This window comes from Scomber scombrus, chromosome 10 (assembly GCF_963691925.1).
Source record: "Scomber scombrus chromosome 10, fScoSco1.1, whole genome shotgun sequence".
Classification (NCBI taxonomy): Eukaryota; Metazoa; Chordata; class Actinopteri; order Scombriformes; family Scombridae; genus Scomber; species Scomber scombrus.
In genome coordinates this window covers 30054104-30079667 of record NC_084979.1, presented here as the reverse complement: position 1 = coordinate 30079667, position 25564 = coordinate 30054104, and the positions used below count along the sequence as shown (strand labels likewise).

The window sequence follows — 25564 nt, the reverse complement described above, 5'->3', positions numbered from 1 at the left end:
AGGAGGAGGAGAGAGCAGGAGGAGGAGAGAGCAGGAAGAGAGAGAGAGCAGGAGGAGGAGAGAGGAGGAGGAGAGAGGAGGAGGAGAGAGGAGGAGGAGGAGGAAGTGAAGCAAAAACACTCAGAAGATGATGAGATTAAGACGAAGAGTTGAAAGTAATGAAGAGGTTTATAAATGATGGAGAGAGCAGAAGGAGGAGGAGGAGAGAGCAGAAGGAGAGAGGAGGAGGAGAGAGGAGGAGAGAGGAGGACAGGTGGAGGACAGGTGGAGGAGGAGGACAGGTGGAGGACAGAGGAGGAGGAGAGAGGAGGAGGAGAGAGGAGGAGGAGAGAGGAGGAGGAGGAGGAGAGAGCAGGAGGAGGAGAGAGCAGGGGGAGGAGAGAGGAGAGAGCAGGAGGATAGAGGAGGAGGAGGAGAGAGCAGGAGGAGGAGAGAGCAGGGGGAGGAGAGAGGAGAGAGCAGGAGGAGAGAGGAGGAGGAGAGAGGTGGAGGAGAGAGGAGAAGGAGGAGAAAGCAGGAGGAGGAGAGAGCAGGAGGAGAGAGGAGGACAGAGGTGGAGGACAGGAGGAGGAGAGAGGAGGAGGAGAGAGCAGGAGGAGAGAGGTGGAGGAGAGAGCAGGAGGAGAGAGCAGGAGGAGAGAGGTGGAGGAGAGAGCAGGAGGAGATAGCAGGAGGAGGAGAGAGGAGGAGGAGAGAGCAGGAGGAGAGAGCAGGAGGAAGGAGGAGAGAGGAGGAGGAGAAAGGAGGAGGAGAGAGCAGGAGGAGAGAGCAGGAGGAGAGAGGAGGAGGAGGAGAGAGCAGGAGGAGAGGGGAGGAGGAGAGAGGAGAAGGTGAGGAGAGAGCAGGAGGAGGAGGAGGAGGAGAGAGCAGGAGGAGGAGGAGGAGAAAGCAGGAGGAAGAGAGAGGAGAAGGTGAGGAGAGAGCAGGAGGAGAGAGCAGAAGGAGAGAGCAGAAGGAGAAAGGAGGAGGAGGAGGAGGAGAGAGCAGGAGGACCAGGAGGAGAGAGCAGAAGGAGAAAGGAGGAGAGAGGTGGTGTGAGACACTAACGAGGAAGTGATGACGAAGGTGTAGAGGAGAAGGGAAAAGTGAGGGAGGAGCTGTGAGGGGGGAAAGATAAATGTAGAGGAGGAACGACACAGTGGGAGAAAAAAGGGTGAAAGGTGTGAAGCAAAATAATGATGATGGAGGGATAAAAGAGAGAGAAGGAAGCTTTATTTTCATCCTGCTGTCCAGGCAAAAAAAACTACACTGTAAAAAGAATTGAAAAATTTTAACATAAAATGACAAAAGTAACAAACTGTAATAATTCAGAGCAAATTGTACTTCAACATTTCTATTATTATTATTATTATTGATAAATGTTCATTAAACTGCTGGAAAAACATTAATAAACTCACCATTTTACATGCATTTCTTTATTATTATGAACATTTTAAAATCCTGTATAATATTAACTCACATTTTATATTAAACTACATTTTAATCGTACAAATACGATAAACTGCCATTAAAGAAATACTATTAAATACAGTATATTTTTTATATTAATCTTGAATTATGGTCAATTATTGTTTAATTAGGGTCGATTATTTATTAATTAATTACTGCATAGGAAGAACACATAAATTACTGTAAATATCTGTAAATACACAGGTATGATAGAAAATATTTATTGTTTTATGAGGGAAAAAATATAAAATAATACAGAACATTTCCTCTAAAATTACTTTTAAATTAACTTTGATGTCACAGGTCAGGTTGTCTCGTAGATATTAACTCAGATTTGATGTAAAATTACATTTAAATCTGTATAAATACGATAAATTGCCTTTAAAATATACATATTATTAATGTAATCTTAAATTATGGTTAATTATTTGTAATTTTAAGGGTAAAATTAACTAAATTACTGCAAGTATCTGTAATTTCACAGGTATTTTATTGTTTTTATGGAAAGGATTTCCTGTAAAAAAAATTTACAGTGTAACATGAATTATGTTTCCCTCTATCAGCTGGAAATACAACTATAATAATGACACATCACATCATGTCAGTTGGTCTCGTATCTGCTCCGTCAGCACGTTGAACGGCCTGATGACAGAAAGTCAAACTGCTGCTGACGTCTTTCACTCCCAGCGTGTCTGAAATCAGCTGAGCTCGTATTCATGCTGCTGTGTTTATTCTGCTTTTAAATAAGATCTCTGCCTCTGTCATTCATCACATGATTGCTTTATTGTGTCATTTAATGCTCCATTTTTATTTTAAATTAATTTAATAAATCTGATGCATCCTCTTTTAACCCTTACATTACTGTTCAGGGGCACATTTATTTAGCTTTTAGCCTGAAATTTGATGATTTCCCCTTTTAATGTGACTCAGAATGCACAAATAAATAAATATTTCATCTTTTTTTTAATCATTTTTTAGTGTTTTTGACCTTTATTTATCATCCAAAAATGTTCATTCTTCAGATTTTATATCATTTCTTTAAATTAGACTATAATATAGTGTCTTTTTATATAGTTTTTTCTCTTAAAAACTAAAATTGAAAGCTTCATTAAGGATTAATCATGTTTATTTGTGACTGATGAGGTCTTTATGAATGATTTGTGGTTCAGTAGTTTGATATAAAGACTAAATTATGAGGAAATATACTGTGATGGGTCAGAATATAAACAGTATGTGAGGGTTAAACATTGTAAATATAAACCAATGATAGGAACACAGACACTGATCATTAATAAACTGATAGAAAACTTAAATTTTTTATTGATCTATCTGTATTTTCTTGATTAAAAATGTTTAAAATAGTTTAAAAAATGCACTTTATCATTTTTCAGATCATAAATAACATAGAAATTAGATCCGATTCATTTTCTGTAGATTAATTGATTTATCTTTTGCATCATATCGTTAATTCTGCTGTTTTTTATGTGGAATTAAAGAAGATTTAGGAACATTTTAGCAGTTTTCAGGTACTTTTGTCCTTTTTTGTTTTTTAATTCTCCCGTTAATCGTACAGCTAAACCTCTTCCTGCCAGTGTAGTCTGACAGTAACCAGACACATATCCAGAATAAAAGAGCCAGCTGGTAAAGCTCCAGTGTAGTAACATGCAGTCTGCTGGTTATACTTCTCTCTGTTATCACGTTTCCATCTCAATGCATCATAAATTATAACCAAATGTTCAGAAAATTGAGGGAAAAGAAAATGCAAATTTAGACTAAAATAGAATAGAAAGCCTTTATTATCATTGTGCATCACTATTCAATGAGATTAAACATACTGCTGTTCAGATTATGCACATTTGCATCCACTGCTGTTATTATTATTATTATCATTATTATTATTAAGGTTTATTTAATAGGGAAAGATACAAGATACATACAGATAAGCTAAAGTAAAACAGGAAGTAAATCAAGTACAGGTGTATGATGAATATAATACAGTACAGAATAAAAATAAGTAAAATATGTTACATGGGACAATGAATACAGGTGGATGGAAACCTACTTACTGAAGGTGTGTGCATGAGTACGTGCATGTGTGTGTGAGTGCGTGCGTGCATGTGTGTGTGTGTGTGTTTTTTGCTGCAGACAGATGTTCATTACAGTGAAAGCAGGACACAGCTGAGCAGGGCCTGAGTGTGTAGATGTGTTTTCTGCAGCCTGGATGTAGAAATAAACTGCTTGTGTTGATGATGTGTGTCAGTGTGAGTGACGACATCTGTAGGTGTGTAGGTGTGTGGGTGTGTACGTTGGTGTCGAGGGTCTGCAGATGATGACCCATGAAGAAGAAGAAGAAGCACCTATAGCTGTGACTGAGTGATGTGCAGTCTGTGTTGTAGTATTGATGTTAAAGGCCTCAGTAAAAGAACTATAATAAGCTCGCTGCATAGTTTAAGCTCTATTTACTACTTTCTGTATTACATTGTGTGTGTGTGTGTGTGTGTGTGTGTGTGTGTGTGTGTGTGTGTGTGTGTGTGTGTGTGTGTGTGTGTGTGTGTGTGTGTGTGTGTGTGTGTGTGTGTGTGTGTGTGTGTGTGTGTGTCTGTGTGTCTGTGTGTGTGTGTGTGTGTGGCAGCTGGTATAGTTGGTGTAGTCAATAATTCAGGCTAATGAATCGTGTCCTCTCTGCTGCTCAGTGGGGGGAAAGAGAGCAAGGTTTCTAATTCAGTATCTCATAAAAACCTTTAAAGAAACACTATCACTACGCTGTCTACTATGAAACCTAATATCTCTGGTTTTCTAGTGTTGATCATAGAAAACAAGCTATTTGAAGTCCTCTCCTTGGATTTAAAAACACTACTACTACTATAAGCATGCAGGAAGTCCGCTCTTAAACGTCAACAAAAGCAGGAAAAGGCGGCACGTGTCGTCTCTTTGTTCAAACTTCCATCAGTGTTCCCTCGATGTCTGCTCGCTTCCTCTCTTCACCGTCCACTGTTTGGGTTTTTTTCTTTTTTTATTGAACCACTGCAGGATAAACATACAGTTGCATCCATACAATAGTGCTAAGATCATGAGGTGGTAGCCATCTTTGCACTAGAAGCTTGTTGGCAGCTGCGAGGGTCGCTAAGCAACAGTTTGAGCTGTTTCTCACTTATACGCAGTTGAGAATCATCATTAAAGCTGCAGTCGGTAACTTTGAGGACTTAGCATCAAATTTGAAGGAGTACAAGTTTCAGACCCCTCCCCCTCCCTCTCCGCTGCACTCCTGCTCTGCCTCCAAAGTCCCTCCCCCAGAGGAGGCTGACGACCGTGTGTGCTGTTGTTGGTAACGGAGGTATCTGTAGTTTTGTCCTCGCTGATTGTTGTTGCTGCGCCATTACTTTCTCTACGCTCCTGAAGCCGCTCTCCCGAGCTGAGGAGGAAGGGGGAGGGGCTGTGTGTGCGTGAGCAGTGATTGACAGCTGTCAGACACTCCATCAGACACCATCCTGGCTCTGATTGGTTCTTTTTGTCCGGATTCTGCCAATTTGCTAATTTGCAGTAGGAGCAGTAGATGGGGCTAAAGGAGCCTTTTTTTTTTTTTTTTTTTTTTTACACATTACTAGTTTCATGTAATGCTGTCTTTACATAGTGACAGTCTTAGCAAATATGACAAAAAGTTACTTTTATAAGACTTACCGACTGCAGCTTTAAGGAGAAGTAAGATTGGATCACATGTCATGGCGGTACCGAGCTATTCAGATAAAACTGCACAGAGGCCTGAACTGAGGGACATTCCCACATCATGTGTCTGTAACATCCTGTTGTGTTAAGGTGGCACATAGTACAGTTTGGACTTGGTATCAGTTCCATGTGAAACCTACTGTAGTGGTGACGGGTGTATAATAACGTCTGTGACACACGTTAAAATGAATAAGTTGGTGATTCGGATTCCATAAACCAATGAGCTGAGCCACAATAGACCGACTACACCATCATCATCATCATCATCATCATCATCATCATCATCTAATTCAGCTGTTAGATTTAGCTCAGTTTCTCCTAAAACACAGACACACTAGGGCTTCCTTAAAGATATGCAACCTTTGCTGTCATGGCAACAGTGAACAATACGATTAATTGACATGAGCAAGATTAAGTCTATTAGAGTTTCTAAATGTCGGTTTCGATTATTTTTCGATTAATTGCCCAGCCTTACGACACACACACACACACACACACATATATATATTCTGATAACTGAGGACAGGTTGATTGTATCTGAAGTTGCTGTAAAGAGATCAGATGTTCAGTGAAGCTTCCCTAAATAAACAAAGTGACACATTCATCCCATCAGGTAGAGGGTTGGGCTGAGTTAATACTGCACATATTATACTATTATACTACAGTGGTCATTTTAATGTTTTAATAATAAGACATATTTAACCTTCCTGTGTGTTTTGACTGTTTATAAAGCATTTATAAGGTATTAATTATCACCAAATTCTGTGTTTAGACCTTTTTAGCAAACTTCATTCCAACCTATTAACACAAGTTTTACACATATTGTTGGAAATTATGGTAAATAAACCTCATTTAAATGAAATTATACCAAATGTTTGAGTTGATGCCTCTTGACCTGAGGACAACAGGAGGGTTAGTAGCTTTTGTTTTTGCATTCATTCATTCATTTTGATTTTTTAATCATTAGCACAGCTGCAGGTGATCAATCATAACTGAGTTTTATTGAGTTTTTAATAACTGCAGTTTAAATTTAAAGCTGGACGCTGAACTTTTACAGTATTTACATGTTTGTCAGTGTTATAAAATGTTATATTATTAAGTCAAACACATTGCTTCCTGTACTTTACCTTCAAAAATACATCAGTGCACAGAACAGAGGCACATTTCCACACCCCTGCAATGCAAAGTGCTTTATATAAAAAATAAAATGCATCAAAACAGGATATAAAAGCTAAATAAAAAGACATTTAAATACAGTTAAAAGTGTTAAATGTGAAGTAGAATTAAGCTAAAATAAAATAAAACAGGAGAAAACAGAAGAATAAAAAGTTGCAGTGTGATGTAAGATATGAATTAACCCTAAAATTTGGATTTAATTTAAATTTAAAGCAGCAAACAGAAAAAAGAGTTGGATCAGCGCTGCAGGTTTCTGGGAGTTAGTTTCTAGAAATGTGGAAAGAGTTTCAAAGTTAACCAGATCATCTGTTCCTGCAGATGTTTTATACTCACACATGTAACTCTGAACATTTCTGTTGTTGAGTTTGGTGGGAACCAGCAAACATGAGATGTGATCACATGTTCACGGTTAGAGTCACACAACGATTAATCTGGACGAGATTAAGGACCAAACAGGAAGTGACTCAGTAAAAGTTGAAAGAGAAGAAATACCAAAAAAGTTTAAACAACAACAACAAGCTCTCTGTTCCTCTTTGTGTAATGTATAGGTTGTAGTGTTGTGTGTGTGTGTGTGGGGGGGGGGGGGGGGGGGGGGGGTTTGTGAGTGTGGGTGTTTGAGTGTGTGTGTGAGGGTGTGAGTGTGGGTGTTTGTGTGTATGTTTGAGTGTGTGTGTGTGTTTGACTGTGTGTGTGTGTCTCTCTCTCTCTCTGTGTGTGTGTGTTTGACTGTGTGTGTGTGTTTGACTGTGTGTGTGTGTGTTTGTGTGTGTGGGTGTGTGTTTGAGTGTGTGTGTGTGTGTGTCTCTCTCTGTGTGTGTGTGTGTGTTTGAGTGTGTGTGTGTGTCTCTCTCTGTGTGTGTGTGTGTGTGTGTGTGTGTTTGAGTGTGTGTGTGTTTGAGTGTGGGTGTGTTTGAGTGTGTGAGAGTGTGTGTTTGTGTGGGTGGGTGTTTGAGTGTGTGTGTGTGTGTGTGTGTGTTTGAGTGTGTGTGTGTGTGTCTCTCTCTCTCTCTCTCTGTGTGTGTGTGTGTGTGTGTGTGTGTGTGTGTGTGTGTGTGTGTGTGTGTGTGTGTGTGTGTGTGTGTGTGTGTGTGTGTGTGTGTGTGTGTGTGTGTGTGTGTGTGTGTGTGTGTGTGTGTGTGTGTGTGTGTGTGTGTGTGTGTGTGTGTGTGTGTGTGTGTGTAGTGACCACTTCTTTTAACACACACCACCAACAGGAACCTATTTTACTGAGTGTATCTCTTACAACACATTTCAGACACAATTCAAGTAAACAAACAATAAAATACACAACTATCTACTGAGCTTCATATTCAGGAAGTAAAAGTCAGAGTTAGGGGTTAACTTTTTACTTTCTCCGACCATGTGACAGAAGAAATAATAATATTTATAATAACAAACTTTATTTCTACTTTATTGCACCTTTTCACAGCAGTCGTTACAAAGTGCTTCAGGAAGAAAATAAAAAGACAAAACAACAATAAATAAAATCCCTCAGAGTCCAAATCACAAAGTTATAGAATAAATCAATAAATGCAGGTTTAACTGACGTAATAAGATGCTTCACTTAATATAAAATATATCATTTAATCATCGTAACTGATGACAGGAGACCTGCTGATTTGAAACCCAGTAAACAGGAAGTAAACCAGAAGTCACATGATCACTTCATCATCTCTTAGGTAAGACTCAAAACTCCCCAAATCCTCCAGTGGAGCCTCCCAGTGTCCAACTGTAGAAGACTATTATTACTTTTACTATTATTTATTATATTTTACTATTATTATTGTTTTCTTATTGTTTTTATACTTATTTATTGTTCTTTATTCTTTTTATTGGTGCTTTTTTACTGTCAACTTTGCTGCTGCAATACTGTAAATCTCCCTATAATGGAATATCTTATCTCTTATATTATGTTATATATATTATATATTACATATTATATATATTACCGCAGCTTGTGAATAATAATAATAATGATGATAATAGCTTTATTTATGTAGCAGCTTTCAAAATAAAGTTACAAAGGGCTTTACAGTAAAAACAGATCATGCAAAATAAAAGATCTAAAACTAAAATATCCACAATAAATATAACAATAAATTAAATAACACAACAAATACCAGCAGCCCAGTGAATGTTAAGTTATTGATAATACTGTTGCTTCACACTGAGCATGATGTCTCTTTTTTATCAGTCACTTCCTGTAAAAATAAAGGAAGCTGCCTGATCTGAATCTCTCCTACAGAGAGCTGAGAGTAAACTGTGAGAATGATCATGTTGTTTCAACTCTTTACGTTTAGTTTGTTTTCACATATAATAACAAACTAGATTAACCCTTAATCTGTAGTTTAACCTTTGTGTCGTCAAAATGTACCCCGTCTGTTTTATGTTCCTTCCTTCCTTCCTTCCTTCCTTTCCTTCCTCCCTTCCTTCCTTCCTTCCTCCCTCCCTCCTTCTCTCTTTCTTTCCATCCTCTCTTTTTCCTCCCTTCCTTCTTTCCTTCCTCCCTCCCTCTTTCTTTCCTTCCTTCCTTTCTTCCTTCCTTCCTTACTTTCTTTCCTCCCTCCCTCTCTCTTTCTTTCCTCCCCCCTACATTACTCCCTTCCTTCTTTCCTCTGTCCTTCCCTACTTCCTTTCCTTCCTTCCTCCCTTCCTTCTTTCCTTTCCTTCATTCCTCCCTTCCTTCTTTCCTTCCTCCATCCCCCTTTCTTCCATCCTTCTGTCCTTCCTCCATCCCTCCCTCCTTCTTTGCTTCCCTTTTTCTTTCCTTCCTTCCTTTCTTCCTTCCTTCCTTCCTTTCCTTCCTCCCTTCCTTCCTTCTTTCCTCCCCCTACCTTCCTCCCTTCCTTCTTTCCTCTGTCCTTCCCTACTTCCTTTCCTTCCTTCTTTCCTTTCCCTTCCCTCTTTCCTTCCTCCCTCCTTTCCTTCCTTTCGCCCTCCCTTCCTACCTTGACTGGAGGACAACAGGAGGGTTAATTATAATGACACTAATTAAAAACAATCATCTATAAACCAGCTGCGTTAACTATGTGTGATTAATGTTCATGTGCAGCTGCAAAGGCAGAAAATTACAAACACACACTTCTTATAATTTACTGTGTTTATTGTTATTAATCAAGCAGGCATATAAAGTCTAATGTCTGTTTCACTTGTTTATTGAGAGGATTTTATCATCTAATAGAACAAAGTGAAGTCTGGACAGATGCTATATCACTGCTATGTATTCATAATGAACCTGACATTATATACAGGCATTATGAGATATACTGCTATACTCTGTTTATTCCTTAAAGATCCTTTACATGCATGTTTTAATCCAGATAAACAGACTCTGATTTCATTAGTGTTTGCTCCTTTTCGCTCATGTAGAAATTCAGAATCTGGAAGCAAGATGTCTCTAAACTCTCTGTAAAGTTCATTCTCAGTGTTTGAGCTCTTCAAGTTTCCTCATCACACTTGTTTAACCCTCCTGTCGTCTCTTTTGACTGTTCCTTCTTTCCTTCCTTCCTCCCTCTTTCTTTAATTTTTCCTTTGTTCTTCCCCTCCTTCTCTCTTTCTTTGTTCCCTCCTCCTTCCATACTTCTTTCCTCACTTCCTTCCTTCCTTCCTCCTTTCCTTCCTTCTCTCCTTATTCCTTTCCTTCCCTTCTTCCTTCCTTCCTTCTTTCCTTCCTTCTTTCCTTCCTTCTTTCCTTCCTCGTTTCCTTCCTTCCTTCCTTCATTCCTTCCATTTCTTCTTTCCTCACTTCCTTCCTTCCTACTTCCTTTCCTTCCTTCTTTCCTTCCTTCCTCCCTCTTTCTTTATAAGTTTTCCTTTGTTCTTCCCCTCCTTCTCTCTTTCTTTGTTCCCTCTTCCTTCCATACTTCTTTCCTCACTTCCTTCCTTCCGTCCTTCCTTCCTCCTTTACTTCCTTCTCTCCTTATTCCTTTCCTTCCCTTCTTCCTTCCTTCCTCCTTTCCTTCCTTCTTTCCTTCCTTCTTTCCTTCCTTCCTTCCTTCATTCCTTCCCTTTCTTCTTTCCTCACTTCCTTCCTTCCTACTTCCTTTCCTTCCTCCTTTCCTTCCTTCTCTCCTTACTCCTTTCCTTCCTTCCTACATCATTCCTTCATTCCTCATTCCTTCCTTCCTTCTTACCTACCTCAATAAAAAAATAACATCCATTGCAGTAGAAGATTTTATTTAAACTCTGACTGGATAATTTGCATATTTGTGAATTTAAATAGAATAAATACAGAAATGCAACAGTGAATTTATCCACTTTAATTCAGATTTTTTTTTAAAAAGAAAAGAAAAGTGGCTGAACTGATGTAGAAATAGATAAAAGTGAGACTCTGGTGTGAGAGCATGTACTACACACACACACACACACACACACACTCACTCACACTCTCACACACACCATATGTCGTCACCTTGCGTTAATACTTTCCGGTCTATTTGTTCCTGTGAATGGCCAATTTTGACCTTTAAGCTCATTCAAACAAGACGAAATCTGATTGGCCGCTCGGCTCAGGTTGGGCAGAGTCTCACACACACACACACACACACACACACACACACTGATAATCCCCCTGCAGTACAGACGAGTCGCTCTCATTGGTTAATCCCAGCCAAGCGGGTGGTGCAGTCTGCGTTGTGATTGGTTAATCCGAGGCGGGGGGCGGGCTTTAAAGGGAGGCGTTAAACCGATGTGTGGTCGAGGCGTTGTAGGGTTGCCATGGCGATAGCGACCATCTGGTGCCATATTTAGAGGTTAAAGGAGACGACTGGCTGCAGCACAAATGATTCAGATCATTTTTGGGGCTTTTTTTGGGGGGGTTTTGGCATCTTTACAACATTATGAAACATTTACCTTCAGTCTTTCATGCTCGGTGTGTTTGTTAATGGCGTGTGTCTCTTAATACTCGCTGCACATTTGATCCCTTTTTCCTCGTCCTGTGTGTGTTTTAAGATTATCTCTGTATGCCGGTGGAAAGTCTCCTCCCCGTTCACCACCTCACTGCAAACAGATTTATAACAACAACCTTTATAGTGTCAATAATACGACCGATGACGTCACTGTTGGGGCTCATATGATCAGCTGGCATTGGAGATCTATTTGAAATGCCTGTTGAATAAAAAGTACATGCCTAAAATATGTTGGAGAATATTTTGTGAGTCAGTTGTAAATATTTGGGTTTTTTTGTGGACCAGGTGTTAACTTGATAATTGATTATATCAAATAGTAATTAATGTCTCTTAGTAGGACCCAGCTGATATAGTGAGTGAGTTGAAGCCAGTGGAGAGCTGCAGGGGTTTAGTTATTTATTTATTAGTTATTTTGTTGTGTTTTTTTTACTTTTTTTACCAGATTTGACCCTTAAATTGAGTCTATTTCTGTCCAATATAATGAACTGAGCAAGCTTTAAAAAATACCGGACTTGTCTGTTTTCTATTAAAGAAACTATGCAATTGCGTTGTTTTCTTGATTATTCAACTCATCATTTGATCTATAAACATACACATTACTGCACAGGATTACTGGTTTCCACCAATAGATAAACGCACCTGGAGTGCAAAACTGTAGTGTAGCTACTCAGCCGTCCTTACAAATATAATATAATATAATATCATATATATACAACTTTTAACTGAAACATCAATTAGGCTGCCTCTCAAAACTTCCTCAGACAACTAAAGCTGATTAGACATCTTTGAGTTGTAGTTGTTTTAATTTTTAGTTAATTAGAAATGTCGAAAAGTAAACATTAATAAGATTCAATAAGGATTCAAGGGGAATTTTAATAAATAAAAAAAAACCTCTAATAATGAGAAGCCTGTTGAATGACGGTGTGATAAGACGTCGTTCTGGTGTGAAGACTTCGTGCAGCTTATTTCCTGCCTGTTAATTTAAGTGCATCAGTCTGGATGAATTGGCTTAAGGTTAGAGTTAGTTTAGTGTGTGGTCTCTCTAAGCCCGCTAACACCCGTCCACCTGCTGTCTGTTACACACCGTTACACACAGTTACACACCGTTACACACCGAACACACCGAACACACCGAACACAGCCACCACTCACTTTACTGATCAGGGCAAAGGTCGGAAAGTGGATCTCACTAATTTCCTCCCTGGATTTAACTTGTTATTGATGTTAGTGTGTGTGTGTGTGTGTGTGTGTGTGTGTGTGTGTGTGTGTGTGTGTGTGTGTGTGTGTGTGTGTGTGTGTGTGTGTGTGTGTGTGTGTGTGTGTGTGTGTGTGTGTGTGTGTGTGTGTGTGTGTGTGTGTGTGTGTGTGTGTGTGTATATGGCTAATACATATTTATAAAGTGATAACAGTGATACCTTCATGCAGTTCCACTTCTCCACAGCCAGGTGGCGCCAAACACACAGCTCCGAAACATGAAGCAGCACTCATTCAGTGTTTACAGTGTGTTTTAAACCTTTTAGAAGTACAGATGAGCAGCGTGCACGAAGACGTTAAAGTGTCACCTTTGTTTTTAACCTTTGACCCCATGAAGACATGACCCCATGAAGACATGACTCCATGAGGACATGACTCCATGAAGACATGACTCCATGAAGACATGACTCCATGAAGACATGACTCCACTTCTTCTAATATAACTCTGGCATGATGTGTTGTTAAAAGCTTTATTGCTACTTTAAGTCATTTCCTAAATTGACTTCAGCTATTAGTGACGTTTAAAAAAAGATACATCCTTTTAAGCAGGGAGGTCAAACATGAGGCTCGTGGGCCAGAACCGGCCCGCCGAGGAGTCCAATCCGGCCCACTTTCCTGCCTGTCTTCTTTTCCTTACATCTGTCCTTTGTTTCTTTCTTTTCTTTTTTTCTTTCTCCCTTTCTTCCTTCCATTTGTCCTTTCTTTCTTTCTTTCTTTCTTTCTTTCTCTTTCTTCCTTCCTCCGTTTCTTTCTTTCTTTCATTCTTTCTTTCTTTAGTTCCTTTCTGTCTTCTCTCTTTCCATCTGTCTTTTACTCCTCCCTTTCTTCTTTCCATTTGTCCTTTCTTTCTTTCTTTCTTTCTTTCTCTCTTCATTCCTTCCATGATATTTCCTTCCTCCCTTTCTTTCTTCCATCTTTCCTTCCTCCCTTTCTTCCTTCCATCTGTCCTCTTTCTTTCTTTCTTTCGTTCTTTCTTTCTTTCTTTCTTTCTTTCTCTCTTCCTTCCTTCCATGATATTTCCTTCCTCCCTTTCTTCTTTCCATCTGTTCTTTCTTTCTTTCTTTCTTTAATTCCTTTCTGTCTTCTCTTCCTTCCATCTGTCTTTCACTCCTCCATTTCTTCCTTCCATCTGTCCTTTCTTTCTTTCTTTCCTGTCTTCTCTTCCTACCTTCCATCTGTCTTTCCTTCCTTCCCTCTTTTTAATGTACCGGCCCATATAAGTTTGAGTGGACGATAAAACAGAATAATAATCATAAAAATAAAAAAAAATAAAATGTATTTAACCTCTTGATCTTTTTTCTCTTCCTACCTGACAGGTGAGAGGCTGAGAGAGCGAGGGAGCGAGTGAGAGAAGGAAAAGAGAGAGAGAGAGAGAGATGGAGCAGCAGAGACAGAGAGCTCTCTCCACATCAGGAGAATCTCTCTACGCCGTGTTGGGAGTCGATAAGAGCGCCACGACAGAGGACATCAAGAAATGTTACAGGTGAAAATATTCTGCATCATACTGAAGAATCACACCTGTCATATATTCATGTTGTTACACTTTAAACCACCAGAGGGAGCCAGACGTCTGAGAAAGGGGTCTTTAACCTTTGTGTTGTCCTACCGGGGCAAATTGACCCCGTCTGTTTTGACTGTTCCTTCTTTCCTTCCTTCCTTCTCTCTTTCCTTACTCCCTCCCTCCTTCTTTCCCTCCCTCCTTCTTTCCTACCTTCTTTCTTTCCTCTGTCCTTCTTTCCTTCCTCCCTCCCTCCCTCTTTCCTTTTTTCCTCCCTCAGTCCTACCTTCCTTCATTCCTCCCATCTTTCCTCTGTCCCTATTTCCTTCCTTCCTCCCTACCTCTTTTCCTTTCTCCCTCCCTCCCTCCTTCCTTCTTTCCTTCCTTCCCTCTTTTTCTTCCTTCCTCCATTCCTTCCTCCTTTTCTTCCTTCCTTCCTTCCTTCCTTACTCCCTCCTTTCCTTCCTTCTTTCTCCCTCCCTTCCTTCCTTCTTCCTCCCTTCCTTCCTTCTTCCTCTCTTCCTTCTTCCTCCCTCCCTTCCTTCCTTCTTCCTCCCTTCCTTCCTTCTTCCTCCCTTCCTTCTTCCTCCCTCCCTTCCTTCCTTCTTCCTCCCTTCCTTCCTTCTTCCTCCCTTCCTTCCTTCTTCCTCCCTTCCTTCCTTCCTTCTTCCTCCCTTCCTTCCTTCTTCCTCCCTTCCTTCCTTGACTCGAGGACAACAGGAGGGTTAAATAAACAGAAGTTAGATTAAACAGCTGGATGTTGATCTTTTAATGAATTAAAAATGGTTGTTTGAACGTTTTCCTCTCTTTCATATTGATTGATTAAAGTGTTTAACAGGATATTTAGTTTTTAACATTTCCTCTGTGCTCTAAAAGCCAGTTCCTACATTATTATACGAGAGGTTTGATGCCAGTTTTTCATTATTAATACTTCAGTTTAAATGTTTTTAGTTGTATTTGCCACATTTTCATGTTTATTAAGTATTTTTTCATAAACCTCCTGAGGCTTTTTCTCCTCTTCAGTCTCAACAACTTGATAATTCAGTTTCAGCCTGTAAAGTTTGTGCATCACAGGCTTTTTTGGATTTTTTATAAGATAAGGGAAGATGCTGTTTTGTATTATTTTGTGTCTCGTTCTCCAAACTGAATCTTTAAACACGTTCAGGCACATTTATGGCACTTTTCCACTATACAGTTCTAGCACTACTCGACTCGGTTTGGTACCAGGAACCTTTTCCATTACTATAGTTCCTCCTCAACGTGGGCGGGGTCGTCATAGCAACGGCTGCACCAAACTGCAGTGACTTTGTTTTATACGCGACACAAACACATAACCAATGGAGGACATGGAGGCGATGGTGTACTTGCTGCTGTATGAGGCTTTCTGTCTCACACAAAGCAAGAGAAGAGAAACGATTCGCTGTAACGTTGTTGTTGGTATTTAAAAATGCCGGGTTTGATTCTTGTGTGGGACGGCTCATGACTCTTCCAGTGACTCTCTGACCAATCAGTGGCCGGCAGTCTGTTGACGTCACATTTAGTATCGGCTCGGCTCGCTTGGAACCTCGGCAGAGCAGGTACTAAAAAAGAACCACGTACCAGGTACTATCCCTGATGGAGACGGAACAAAACAGAGTTGAGCCGAGTAGTGCTGGAACTGTGTTGTGGAAAAGCCATTAGTCACGAGGGTCAACATCACATGACTCCAGATGACCTCGTTCACCAGCACCGTCCTCACACACGTCTGTTCAGACAGCCACACGCAGCCTAAAGCTCCCTCCTAAATTCAGAGAAAAAGCGACAAATTATTATTTGATTCATTTGCAAATTATGTTTTTTATTACTGTAAAAACCGGTAAATGAAACACACCTTTGATATGGTTTTTTATGTCTGTGTGTCTGATTTACCATTTTTTACACTAAAATGAGTCGATTTAAATATTGTGGATAATACCAGTTATCACTTCTCTGAGATCAAGGTGACATCTTTAACCCTCCTGTTGCCCTCGAGTCAAGGAAGGAAGGGAGGAAGAAGGAAGGAAGGGAGGAAGTAGGAAGGAATGGAGGGAGGGAGGAAGGAAGGATGGAAGGGAGGAAGAAGGAAGGAATGGAGGGAAGAAGGATGGAAGGGAGGAAGTAGGAAGGAATGGAGGGAGGAAGGAAAGAAGGAAGGAAGAAAGGACGGACGGAGGAAAGAAGGAAGGCATGAGTGAGGGAGGAAAGAAGGAAGGAGGGAGGGAGGGAGGGAGGAAAGAAGGAAGGAGGGAGGGAGGGAGAAAGGATAAGAGGAAGGGGAAAGGAAGGAAAGAGGAAATAAGGAAGGGAGGAAGGTAGGGGGGAGGAAAGAGAGGAAGGAAAGAGAGAGAAGGAGGGAGGACAGATAGCAAATCTTTACATTTGAGGAGCTTGAAAAGAAGAATATTTGATATATTTTCATTACTTTTGCTTTAAAAAATGATTTAAATGATTTATTAAATACCAAACTAGTTGCTGATTATATCAATTAATCAATTAATCAACTAATTAATTCAACCCAATTTGTGTCTGTGTCTGTTGTGGAGTAAAGCAGCATTTCTACTCCTCTCTCATCATAGTTTCTTGTTTGTTTGAGGTCATTTTTTGAGTCTTTACGACAGGGGTGTCAAACTCATTTGACTCACGAAAGAAAAGAAGAAAGGACGGAAGGAATGAAAAGAATGAAGGAGGGAAGGAATGAAAAGGATAGAGGGAAGGAAGGAAGGAAAGAAGGAAGGAAGGAAAGAAGGAAGGAAGGAGGGAAGGAAGGAAAGAAGGAACGAAGGATGGAAAAGAAGGAAGGAAGGAATGAAAAGAAGGAAAGAGGGAAGGAAGGAATGAAAAGAAGGAAGGAAGGAAGGAAGGAAGGAGGGAAGGGAGGTAGGAAGGAAGGAGGGAAGGAAAAGAAGGAAGGAAAAGAAGGAAGGAAGGAAAGAAGGAATGAAAAGAAGGAAAGAGGGAAGGAAGGAAGGAATGAAAAGAAGGAAGGAAGGAGGGAAGGAAGGAAAAGGGAAAAAAAGGACGGAAGGAATGAAAAGAAGGAAGGAGGGAAGGAATGAAAAGAAGGAAGAAAGGGAGGAAGGAAGGAAGGACAAATGGAAGGAAGGATGGCCGGATTAGACCCCTCGGTGGGCCGGTTCTGGCCCACGGGCCGCATGTTTGACACCCCTGCTTTTCAAAGGTTTAAAAACGTTTATTCTGTCTCTCAATCCTCCGTTCTCTCTGCTGTCACATTTCTTTTCAACAGGAAACTTGCGTTGAAGTTTCACCCGGACAAGAACCCCGACAATCCAGACGCGGCCGAGAAGTTTAAGGAAATCAACAACGCCCACTCGATCCTGGCCGACACCACCAAGAAGAACATCTACGACAAATACGGCTCGCTGGGGCTTTACGTCGCTGAACAGTTCGGAGAGGAGAACGTCAACACCTACTTTGTTCTGTCCAGCTGGTGGGCCAAGGTAAGACCGACTGATCTGGGAGTTAGAGGGTGAAATGTTAGCTCCAAGTTTTTCCATTTCTGACCCTTTGGTGCAAAAATGCATTTAAAAGTAGATGATCAGCTTCTATTGAGCTTCATCAGTCTGAGTTAGTCATATCAAGTGATATCTGACACATTTACAGTCTTTTTAGCATCAGATTCCCTCTTAGTGTTTCCCTGTTGAGCTGTGGTGTAACCATAGTAACAAAAAGACTTTGGTACTAAAAACACTGTAACGTTGAAACATAGAAGATGAAGATTTGACTCATTTGGACGACTGAAGCTTCATATTAGCTTCAGATCAACTTTGAAATACACAAGAAGGAGGACTGTAGATTTTATCCTCCATCACTTATTATTATTATAAACATTATGAAGGATCTTCTAATAGTCAGTATGAACAGGAGGAATCATTACAGCAAGAAAAACTGATTTAATGTTCATTTCAGCTCCTAACTGTTGTTTTAAGACATATTTGATCTCATTGCAATTCAGTGTTCAAATCATTTAAGGGAAACATTTATTAACTGATAACAATAATAATAAGTTACATTTATATTGTGTCTTTCACAAACCTAAGGACCCTTAACAGAGGGGGGGGGGATTAAAATCAAACAAAATTATTAAAACTAATTAAAACTAAACTAAGCAGAGGAGGAGGAAGAAGAGAAATGCTCATTGAAAAGTAATAAATTAAAAATATAAATTTGAGGCAAAAAAATGATTATATATGAAGTTTCCTGTGTTGTTTTCTTTATATTGCTGCTCTCCATCACTCTAACCCTTCATATCTCTCTCTCTCTCTCTCTCTCTCTCTCTCTCTCTCTCTCTCTCCATCTCTCTCTCTCTCTCTCTCTCTCCCTCTCCATCCTGCAGGCGTTGTTCGTGTTCTGCTGCGTGTCCACCGGCTGCTATTTCTGCTGTTGCCTGTGCTGCTGCTGTAACTGTTGCTGCGGTAAATGTAAACCTCGGCCGCCCATGGACCAGGAGCCCGAGTTCTACGTCTCCCCCGAGGACCTGGAGGCCCAGATGACCGCTGACGAGAGAGGTGAGGAGAGAGGAGAGAGAGGCGGGGGGGTCTGGGGTTAGAGGGAGGGGGACCAGACACAATTAACATGAACCTTATCTGGAAGAAGGCTGCTGTTAAACCTGTGTCTCTGTGTGTGTGTGTGTGTGTCTCTGTGTGTGTGTGTGTGTGTGTGTGTGTGTGTGTGTGTGTGTGTGTGTGTGTGTGTGTGTGTGTGTGTGTGTGTGTGTGTGTGTGTGTCCCTCCTCCAGATGGCGGTGATCCCATCATGATGCAGCCGTCCTCCGCCACAGAAACCACCCAGCTCACCTCTGATCCCCACCAAAGCTACAGGACCGAAGCATACTAAACACATACACACACACACACACACACACACACACACACACACACACACACACACACACACACACACTGTTTTCTTTCCTCTTCATCCACAACAACAGCAGCAACAATTAATCCTACCAAGACACACACCAGCAAATATATTTACATACCATCATTTTACATCCAGGTCAGCTCAAACTGTGACCTTTGACCTTTGAACCTGGAAGTGAAGAAAGGAGGGGAGGAAAAAACAGAGGAGGAAGAAAAAAAACCAGATAAACAGACACTAATGACCAAAAACTTTAAAAATTTAGACCAAAAGGATGAAAAAAGGAGTGTTTTAACATCTTTCTTTAAGAGGGACGAACTTACAAAAAATGAACTTTACAACCAAATTTAGGTTTATTACTTTTTTCAGATCCATTTAAACATCTTCTATCAGCTGCTTGTGTCTCTTGAGTGTAAACCAGGAGCTTCAACTTCAACATCAGTCAACTCAGACACTTTCAAACCAGCATTTTTAACACCTTAAAATGTTTAAATCCTTCATATCTAGTCATTAAAAGTGTCTCGATGTTAAAGAATCAGTCAGAAAACTCTTTCAGCTTGAGTCTTCTTCTTTCTCTCTCTGGCTGGAAGTAGGTCAATGATCCTGCCTGTAGGTTCAGCGAAGGGTTAACGGGTCTCGGCTGCTGCTGCTGCTGCTGCTGGTGGTGTTTAGCCCACCCCCCCTCAGTGTGGGAGTGTGGGAAGCCTCTCGAACAGGTGCAGCGCTGGTATCGATTCCCCCTCCCTCGTCTTTTAAACATTAAAGCAGCTTCAATCTGGGTTAACAGGGTCAATACATCTCCTCTAAAGTTATTAAAAGCTTTATATTGTTATAACAGATGTTCTCTATAATACCATCCAGGAGAGAGTTTATAAACATCTGGATTAATTATGGTTGATAAATGCAGCATGGCAGCAGTTCTCCGTCCTCCAGTAATGTTCTGATCTGAGATTAAAGCATAGAAGAGATTCCTGCAGTTTTCCATGAAGGAATCATATTAATCCAATCAGCTGCTGGGAAGGAATCTGACACATGTGATCATGAATGAACAAATAGCTGGAAATCAACACCAACCAGCTGAATGTCCTCATAATGATATAATATAATATAATATAATATAATAATCCTGGGTCCATTTTTTAAAAGTCTTTTAAAAGTAATCGCTTCTCCTCCTCTATAACTTCCTCTCTCCTCTTCTTCCTCACTTTATATTTAACCCTAAATCCACTTTGTTTTAATCAATATAAGAAGGGTTTGTACGGAAGTGTATCGCGTTCACTTAAAGCTGTTTTTTTTCTGAATTAATGAGATCATTTTTTTCCTGTTTTTCTGAATATATAAAAGATCATTTAACACTAAACATTTTAAATATTCAGAAAAACAGGAAGAATGATTTTGTTAATTCAGATATACGTGGAAAAATATTCAAAGAAAACAGGAAGATTCTTCTCGTTAATTTAGAAAAATGGAAAAAATTATCATTAATTCTGAAAAACGGGGGGAAAAATATTCAGAAAAACTGAAATAATTATCTCGTTAAGTCATAAAAAAAGAGAAACTTTTGGTTAATTGATAAAAACTGAGCTTTTTTTTAATGTTTTTAAGTGAATTAAATACACTTCCACATATTTGAGCTCCCAGTTTCACATTGGCAGCTGCGTTGTCAGTGTTTCTTTACATTACCGTTACCATAGTTACCCTGAAAAAAGAGCATTAACACACACATATAAACACTGATTGAGCCCCTTTTTGTTTTTCTTTGTTTTTCTTTTTGTTTGTTTGTTTTTAGTTTTACATTTTTGTTTTGTTTTGTGAGAAAGTTAAAAAAAAAAAAAAAAAAATGTTGTACATGTCGTGTAAACATGTTTGTTTTAGATTTTATGTCACCGTATTTCTTTCTGAGTCGGTTTGGAAAATTTGAAAAACACTTGTTTCTATTCGTCTGTAGATTGATTTTATTTTTGGGCTTTTTTTTCTTCTTCATTGTTTCAGTTTTTCTTATTTATGTTGTTTGTGTTTTATGTTTTAATGAAGGGAGGATTTTTTTTTTTTTTTTTTTTTTGATATCCAAAGTCTTACTCGTTTCCGTGGCAACAGTTTTATAGACGAATACAATCATCACAGCGGACGAAGAACACTTTAAAACAATCGTGACATCATCGTAGAAAACACAGAAACATCGTAGATTGTTTTTCTTTTTATCGCTCTATCTAAACACACTCATGTATTTTATGCATATCATGAGAAAGTGCAATAAGCGCTAATTAGTGCTAATTAAGTCTCTTCTGTCGCTGTCGTCCCCTAAATCCTAAAAAACTCCTTTTTTTATTTTTCACAGGTTGTTTCAGAGAATCAGCTGATCAATAAAAAACCTTTAAAGAGAAAAATCATGATTAAGATGAATGAAATAAAGATAAATCAAGTTATTTGATGTGTCCTTTAAATACTTGAATTAACACCTCAAATCCTGCTTTTACACATGTTGCTTTAGTCTAATTTTATCCCTTTTTTATGTTAAAATGATGTTTTTAATTTGGATTTTAATACAAAAACGGCTCAAACGAGGCATAAAATAAAAATAAACTCAATTAAAAGACATAAAACAATAAAAAGAATCAAATCAAATACAATAAATAAATAAATAATCCAATTAAGGGGTTAAATCAAGTTATTTGATGTGTCCTTTAAATACATGAATTAACACACATTAACATACCAAATCCTGCTTTTACACACGTTGGTTTAGTCTCATTTTATCCCTTTTTTATGTTAAAATTATGTTTTTTATTTGGATTTTTAATTAGAAAAACGGCTCAAACGAAGCATAAAATACAAATAAACTAAATTAAAAGACATAAAACAATAAAAACGATCAAATCAAATACATAATCCAATTTAGGAGTTAAATCAAGTTATTTGATGTGTCCTTTAAATACATGAATTAACACACATTAACACGTCAAATCCTGCTTTTACACACGTTGGTTTAGTTTAATTTTATCCTCTTTTATGATAAAATTATGTTTTTAATTTGGACTTTTAATACAAAAACGGCTCAAACGAGGCATAAAATACAAATAAACTAAATTAAAAGACATAAAACAATTAAATCGAATACAATAAATAAATAATAATCTAATTAAGGATTAAAAAATATCTGTATTTGCAGATTTGCAGCTTCTCTGTTTTAACCAAATCTCTTTTTTTCTCTCTTAATTCGATGTGCTTCATATCATGTGATCATTTCCCGCTAAAAAAGCCACATTGTTTCAACCCAAATCCCTCCTTTCTTTTTATTATTGTCTTTCTTTCTTCTCTCTCTCTCTCTCTCTCTCTCTTGACCAATCACACAGCAGCGTCTGAGCGAAACGAAGCCTGAAACAAAACAAACCTGGAGTCAAAAAAACTTCCATCGTTAGATCTAAAAATTTAAAAAACAACAACAATGACATAAATAACAAGAACTGATGCAGGTGTGAATATTAGCCTCCAGATAATAATAATAATAATAATATGGAAGCATTATTTTATTTATTTTATTTTTCTTATCTTTTTAATGATTGAAGGACTAGCTATGATGTCATAAAGGGGATGTATAGAGGTTTTAGATGTTGACCTATTGTGGACGGACCTGCTGTATATAACACGCAGAGGCTCAGAGCTTAGAGACGTTAGGAGGCTTTCTGTATTTAGCATGGACTGAACATGTCGGCGTCTGTCGGTCGGACGTTTTTTTTTGGGTAAATGAAGTATCTGATGTACTGTTGTAAAATAAATGTTTATGATGCTTCAAAAGCTCTTCTCCCACTGTGAGTGTTTTTATTATGATGTCATGAGTTTATAATGTGATATATAAGAGTTAGAAATGTTTAACATTAACCCTCCTGTTGGTTGACCCCGTCTCTTTTGACTGTTCCTTCTTTCCTTCTCTCCTTACTTCCTTACTCTTTTCCTTCCTTCCTCCCTCCCTCCCTCCCTTCCTTCCTTCCTTCCTTCCTCATTCCTTCCTTCTTTCCTCCCTTTCTTCCTTACTTCCTCATTCCTTCCTTCATTCTTTCCTCTCTTACTCCTTTCCTTCCTTCCTTCCTTCCTCCCTTCTTACTCCCTTACTTCCTTCCTCTTTTCCTTCCGCCCTTACTCCTTTCCTTCCTTCATTCCTTCCTTCTTTCCTCCCTTACTCCTTTCCTTCCTTCCTTCCTTCCTTCCTTCTTTCCTCCCTTCCTTCCTTCCTCATTCCTTCCTTCCTTCTTTCCTCCATTTCTTTCTTCCTTCCTCATTCCTTCCTTCCTTCTTTCCTCCCTTCCTTCCTTCCTCATTCCTTCCTTCCTTCTTTCCTCCATTTCTTTCTTCCTTCCTCATTCCTTCCTTCCTTCTTTCCTCTTACTCCTTCCTTCCTTCCTTCCTTCTTTTCCTCCTTTACTCCTTTCCTTCCTTCCTTCCTTCCTTCCTTCTTTCCCAGTTACCCAATTATTCCATGAATGTCAGCTTTTCCGGCCAAAAGTAAGACTGAATGCTCCTGAAAATGTCAAATGCTGTAACCACAAAATAATGATGAATATTAGAGTATTTCTACATTTAAATTTTAAAGCATTTTGTTAATATTGAGCAGTACGTATCCTAAAAACAACCATTTTTTCTAAATAATTTTGACAATGTATTAAAAAACATAGATGGGTTCATGTACTCAATCCAGACCAGGGGCCATAAAGGGTGAAAATTAGGATGCTTCTAAGGGCCAGTGACTGACAGGGGCCCTTACAATTAAACTAACCCTTTATGTGTGTGCAGAATGTTTCCTGCATGTCTACACAGTGTTATATTATCACAGCTCAGTGTCAGTAGAGACAGTTAATATTGGACTATAAGACAGTTACAACGTGTAGTTACAGGAACGGTGCATGGTTGGTGTGACATGTGTGTGTGGATGTGAGGCCCAATGTGATATCTGTTCATGGGGCCCAAAACCCCCTGATCCAGACCACCACTCAGTTTTATCCTGATCAAATAGTTTTAGGGTTAAAAGTCATAAATAATTAGACTATAGACGTCGGATGGATGGATGTTAAAACCTGTCTGATGATGTCACTCAAACTTTCAGGATGTAACTTTTCTGTCTTAATGTTTCATTAAACTTATAAAATTAAACATTAATCATTACAGGGATTATTTTCATGATACATAAACTGTAAGTGTTGCTTTTATAATATCAGAAAATCTGCATGTTTTGTAATATAGTGAATGTGTGTGTGTGTGTGTGTGTGTGTGTGTGTGTGTGTGTGTGTGTGTGTGTGTGTGTGTGTGTGTGTGTGTGTGTGTGTGTGTGTGTGTGTGTGTGTGTGTGTGTGTGTGTGTGTGTGTGTGTGTGTGTGTGTCGGTGTGTCGGTGTGTGTGTGTGTAACAGTAGAAAGAGCAGAGCCTGCCATAGTCTTAATCTGTCCACATACCAGCCACTGCCTGATATGGTGTGTGTGTGTGTTTGTGTGTGTGTGTGTGTGTGTGTGTGTGTGTATATATATGTGTGTGTGTGTGTGTAGAGGGATCATTGCAAAAGGACTAGGGTTGAAACTTGATGCCTCCCCAAGCTTCAAATCCACCGCCCCATGTGTCCTCTTTCTCACTCACTCACACACACACACACACACACACACACACACACACACACACACACACACACACACACAGACACAGACACACACACACACATATCGCTGTGTGCTGGATGTCGAGGGAAGCTGCCGTGAACAAACAAATCCAGCAGTTGCTACTTGGGCAGAAAGAACAGGAATGGATTGAAGTGTTGTGTGAGTGAGGGAGGGTGTGTGTGTGTGTGAGAGGAAGAGGAGGAGGAAGGAGGACAGAGGAGACAGAGAAGGAAAGGAAGGAAGGAAAGAAAGACATGATCACAGCAGCTGAAGAAGAAAAAGAGGAGAGCTCAAACCAGCAACCAGCTCCAGCTTTACTTCTCTTCGATCGTGGACGTGAATCCTCATTTCCTAAACTTTTTTAACCTCACCTTTTGGATATGTTTCTATTCTAGAGGCTCCTGAGATTTTTTCCTCATATGAAGGTGAACCTACGACCCTGCAGCGCTTTAAAAAGTGACGCCTCCTGATCTGGACTGAGGGAGTCGGGTATTTCCAGGACTGAGACAGACGCTCTGTTTGCTCTGCAGCGAAGCAAAATGAAATCCTGGAAATAAAACATGAACCTGAAGCTCACTGAAGTCCAACTTGAGGAGCATTTACTACAAGATATAATCACTTTTAATGAGTTATATCTTAATTAAAGTCTAAAGAGAGTCCCGAAGATTAGGAGAGATAAACCTCAGTGCTGCTTTTCCTGCTTTTCAGCATCTTAAAAGTGAATCACAGCGAACTAAAATCCATCAGAACAAGAGGATTATAAGACATTTATGACTGAATGTGAAGTCCAGAAGGAGAAATTAAAATAACTCACTGAACTCTCACTGATCACAATCAGCGGATGCAAAAAAAAGGTGAGTTAACACATTTTTACTGTTTCAGATTTGAACTATTTTAGTCTTTTATTTGTCTTTTTATTTTCCTTTCTGATGCATTCTTTCAAATCTCTTCTTAACATTATTTATTTTATTGTTTTAAGTCTTCATTTCTTGTCCTGTTTGACCTTTTGGGTCACA

At 39.3% G+C, this 25564-nt stretch overlaps 1 protein-coding gene across 1 annotated transcript in view; it reads left to right on the top strand.

Moving 5' to 3' along the window:
• The window catches only part of LOC133987998 (dnaJ homolog subfamily C member 5-like), a 49709-nt gene extending 27983 nt beyond the window's left edge, over positions 1–21726 (top strand). Inside the window, exons 2-5 of the mRNA XM_062427511.1 lie at positions 13826–13992; positions 17270–17483; positions 18380–18551; positions 18782–21726. Of these exons, the coding sequence (XP_062283495.1) occupies positions 13886–13992; positions 17270–17483; positions 18380–18551; positions 18782–18879 (591 nt within the window). The 5' untranslated portion in view covers positions 13826–13885 and the 3' untranslated portion in view covers positions 18880–21726. The remainder of the gene's footprint in view (positions 1–13825; positions 13993–17269; positions 17484–18379; positions 18552–18781) is intronic.
• The last annotated feature ends 3838 nt before the right edge of the window (positions 21727–25564 follow it).